The sequence below is a fragment of the Medicago truncatula genome, chromosome 4 (genome assembly GCF_003473485.1).
Source record: "Medicago truncatula cultivar Jemalong A17 chromosome 4, MtrunA17r5.0-ANR, whole genome shotgun sequence".
Lineage (NCBI taxonomy): Eukaryota > Viridiplantae > Streptophyta > Magnoliopsida > Fabales > Fabaceae > Medicago > Medicago truncatula.
The window spans coordinates 16,316,057-16,320,629 of NC_053045.1; the positions used below are offsets into that span (position 1 = coordinate 16,316,057).

The 4,573-nt window shown below is 33.3% G+C and overlaps 1 protein-coding gene across 1 annotated transcript; it reads left to right on the forward strand.

The window, feature by feature from the left end:
• Window positions 1–276: 276 nt before the first annotated feature.
• LOC112418491 (uncharacterized) lies at window positions 277–4,309 on the forward strand. Its single transcript, XM_039832659.1, has 7 exons — window positions 277–583; window positions 733–804; window positions 955–1,023; window positions 1,136–1,201; window positions 2,140–2,843; window positions 2,931–3,065; window positions 3,353–4,309. Exons 1-7 carry the CDS (start codon window positions 277–279, stop codon window positions 4,307–4,309), a joined length of 2,310 nt encoding a protein of 769 aa, XP_039688593.1.
• Window positions 4,310–4,573: the final 264 nt, after the last annotated feature.

A 4,573-nucleotide genomic window follows, 5' to 3' on the forward strand; every position in this document is an offset into this window, starting at 1 on the left:
AAACAAAATTTGTCACACGTTTAAATGATTATTCTATTAAAAAAAATAACATGTATCAGTTTGAAGATTTTAGAATATCATCGAGTTTGTGATACAAAATATCAATCTCATTTTCATACTATTTTAGAACATAGTCCACATTCATAATTTTTCCCTTTTTTTTCCTGCCGACACTTTTTTAATAATTTTTCCTTCTACCATCATTCATTTTTGGTTTTGATAGTAAATTTGTAAATGCTTCTTTCAATTGCACAGATTAAAAAACATCAAAATAAGATGGAAAATAATCGCGGGCAACAGTCAAGGGATCTGCAAAGGGAAAGACGAACTCAAAATGCAAGAAATCGGAGGCAAAATATAAGCACCGAGCAAAGAGAACAAGAATTGTCTAGAAGACGAACAAATTATAGACAATCAAAAGAAAGGGGAAAACAACCTCAGACAACAAGTGAAACAAACAGAGATCACATGATGCCATTTAATGATTTGACAAATTTAAATTTCACATCGTCACGTGTTCAAGGAACACATGACAATGAGGCTGGAATAAGTAGTCGTCGACGAATCAATCACACCACATCTGGTTAGTGAAAAAAATATATTGTTTATTAATTTATTTCAAGCTTACTTCAAATTACAAATACTTATAATAATTTACAATATATTAATCATTTTTAATAAACTAACCTTCGTACTTTCTATTAAAACTTACATACCACCATTTTGTTTCAGCATATTTTCAAGGAACTCATCATAATGAGGCTGGACCAAGTAGTCGTCGACGATTCAATCACACCACATCTGGTTAGTGACATAATATAATTGTTTCAAAATTTATTTCAAGCTTACTTCAATTACAAATACTTATATCAGAATATACATTATATTACTCATTTTTAATAAATTAACCTTTGTGCTTTCTACTACAACTTATATACCGTCATATTGATTCAGGATATTTTCAAGGAACTCATGACAATGAAGCGGGACCAAGTAGAAGAAATAATGATGACACTACAAGTGGTAAGCACGATATTTTCTAACAATTACTTAGTTAAATTTAGTAATTATATATCTTTATATTTACTAATATTTAGCCACATTCTCCTAATAAGAATTCACTATATTTTTTCAGAGACTCCAACATCAAATGTCGTCTCCGACACCACACCTAATGACGCAACATCGTATTACAATCAAGGTACAACTAAAGTTATGTATTACCAAAAAATATTAGTAAACAAGTATGAATTTTTATTTTTCTTATTTACATTTTAGACTTATTATTCACAATTCACAATTTTAATTTATTAATACGTCGATTTCTCCAACTTTTTTAAACTTCTTTGCTTTATACCATTGTTTAAACATACTAATAACAACTAGCCAATGAACAAGTTACTCTAGAAAAAACTATTTTAATTCATATATTAAATTAAAAGTGTGCCTATATATATATAAAAAAAAAAAAAGAAGTGTGCCTCCTAATAGTGAACTATGATGACGAGAGTATGTATTGTCTTAAAACACAAATAATAAATTTCCGTTCTTCAAATACGGGCCCGATTCAGATGTGAACCACTTCTTTTTTAAACAGGAAGGTGGACCACACTATTTTAATTTTATAAGGAAATTTTCAAACAAAAATAGAGGTTTGTGTAATATGTCCCAAAATAAAATATGTTCTTATTAAGTTAGTTGGTCTGACAGATTTCAAATACTATCGTCAAGACGATCAGTATGAGAATAGTTCAATTAATAGGAACAATGCATTATAATATACAATGATCAGATTTCGAATCTCCTTCACCCCGCATATTCACCTTAAAAGTGAATTTTAACCACTAACCAAGTTAACAAAAAAAATGTCTTCATGACGGGCACTCCCGTGTTTATCTACCTATTTTTTCTACTCTGATAACATAGGTACTTATACTTGACTATCATAACATTATATACCTGTTAACATCCAGTTCCACGGTGTACATTTCAAGCAATACATAATAGTGCACAAAATTTCAAAAATATTGTCATGATGATCAACGCTCTGCTCCCTACACCACGTACGTGTAGACGATGCAATGCAAAATTGTTTTACAAAGAAACCCAGTATATGTTGCAAAAATGGAAATGCGACAGTTACACAAGTAGCTGCTCCCGAAGAGCTGCGGCAGTTATTTTCAGACACTACAATTGAAGGTCGACATTTTAGACAAAATATTAGAGGTTACAACCATGTTATGTCTTTCACTTCCTTGGGTGTTCATATCGATGAAACAATGCATGCTACAAGTCGTGGTATATACACATTCCGTGCCCAAGGATCAATTTACCACAAAATAGGTGGATTTCATCCAAATCAAGGTTCTAGGCCGCGATTTTTGCAATTGTACATTTATGATACGGACAATGAGCTTCAAAATAGAATGATAGAAAACCCTCAACTAAACCAAGATGTTGTGCGTAGATTGCAAAATATGCTCTACCAATACAATCCTTTTGTGCATAATTTAAGGCAGCTTGCACTTCAGCCGAATGTTCACGAGTGTAGGCTTCTTATTAAGGAGCGTCCATCAAATCAACCTCAATATAATCTCCCATCTGCTTCAGAAGTCGCTGCAATTATTGTTGGCGGTGATGATGTAACACTGGAACGTGGACGAGATATAAACATCTTCAGCAACGATGGAAATCTACAAAAGGTTCAAGAAACAATGGGATATTATGATCCATTGCAATATCCGTTATTGTTTCCCTTTGGTACATATGGTTGGGACCTCCAAACAAGAAATTCTTCTGGAACAAAGATTTCATGTCGGGCATACTATAGTTACATGCTCCAGGTACATAATAATTTTATGTACCATAATACTTACATACTTAAATATTTGTGTAAAATCTATATAATAAAATTATTTCATTTAATATAGATTCGTGCAAATGACCGATCTATATTGTTAAAATCTGGTCGACTTCTACAACAATATGTTGTTGATAACTATGTTAAGATAGAAACTGGAAGACTAAGGTGGATGCGGAGAAATCAGAATAATATTCGGTCTAAGGTATACCAGGGGTTGCAGGATGCCTTATATGATGGGGAAAATAACGCATGTATAACATTAAACAAATTTTTTATATGTTATATATATTTTGTTTTTTACATTCTCTTACCGACACATTGCAAAAAAAATTTCATAGCAAATGTCGGGCAGAGGACAATATTACCATCATCATTTATGGGTAGTAAAGGAGATATGACACAGAGATACCAAGACGGTATGGCCATTGTGCTTAAAGATGGTAAACCGGATATTTTTCTCACAATGACATGTAACCTTCTTGGTCTGAGATCACTTCTGAACTTGGCCCTAATCAAACCCCACAAGATCGTCCTGACTTGCTAACAAGAATATTCTGCTCTAAATTTGAGCAATTGAAGGATGATGTCATAACTAAAGGTGTCTTAGGAAAGGTTAAAAGTTATATGTATGTAACTGAATTTCAGAAACGAGGTCTCCCGCATGTGCATATGTTGTTAATCTTTGATAACGATGACAAGTTACGAGAACCAGAAGATTATGATAAGGTGGTAAGAGCAGAAATACCAAAGGTTGAATCTGAGCCCCAATTGTATGAGGCAGTCCTAAAACACATGATTCATGGGCCATGCGGCAGACTGAATCAAAAGTCACCATGCATGAGTAAAGAAGGGCAATGTAAAAAGAGATATCCAAAAGAATTTGTAGAAGAGACCCGTCAAGGAAATGACTCATATCCTCAATACAGAAGACAATTTAATGAACAAGTTTCTCTTAATAGAAATATTCATGTAGATAACAAATGGATGGTTCCTTATAATCCATGGTTGCTGTTAAAATATGATTGTCACATAAATGTTGAGGTATGCAGCAGCATCAAAAGCATTAAATATCTCTACAAATATGTTTACAAGGGACCTGATCGTGTCGCGATGGAAGTTCATAGAGGAACAAATATGGATGAAATTCAGCAGTTTGTAAATGCAAGATGGATTTGTGCTCCAGAGGCATTATGGAGAATATTTAAATTCACTTTATACAAGTTATATCCCTCCGTTGAAAGACTGCAAATTCACTTACCAAATCATCAAGAAGTGCGATATTATAACCATCAACAAATTGTTGCTGTGCTGAATGATGACCGAAATTCAAAAACAATGCTCACAGAATTCTTTGCACTAAACCAAATGGATCCATATGCTAGAAATTTATTGTACAGACAAATTCCAGAGCATTATTGCTGGAAAAAAGGGGTTAAGAAATGGTAGAGAAGAAAAAATAACCGAAAAGTTATTGGTCGAATATATACAGTGTCCCCTTCAGAAGGAGAGAAATTCTACTTACGTGTCCTATTATCTCATTTGCGAGGTCCAACAAGTTGGGAATACCTTCTCACATGTAATGGAACTTTCTGTCACACATTCAAAATGTCAGCAGAGTGTCATGGATTTTTGGAGAGCGACAATAGTATTCGAGAATGCATGGTTGACGCGTCAAATCAACGTATGCCATATGCTTTAAGAAGGTTGTTT

What these genes read in the sequence shown, in the direction of transcription:
- LOC112418491 (XM_039832659.1), top strand. Translation starts at nt 277, where the DNA reads ATGGAAAATAATCGCGGGCAACAGTCAAGGGATCTGCAAAGGGAAAGA. An exon ending in AATCAATCACACCACATCTG is followed by an intron (nt 584 to 732) that starts GTTAGTGAAAAA and finishes ATTTTGTTTCAG; the next exon opens with CATATTTTCAAGGAACTCAT. An exon ending in ACTATAGTTACATGCTCCAG is followed by an intron (nt 2,844 to 2,930) that starts GTACATAATAAT and finishes CATTTAATATAG; the next exon opens with ATTCGTGCAAATGACCGATC.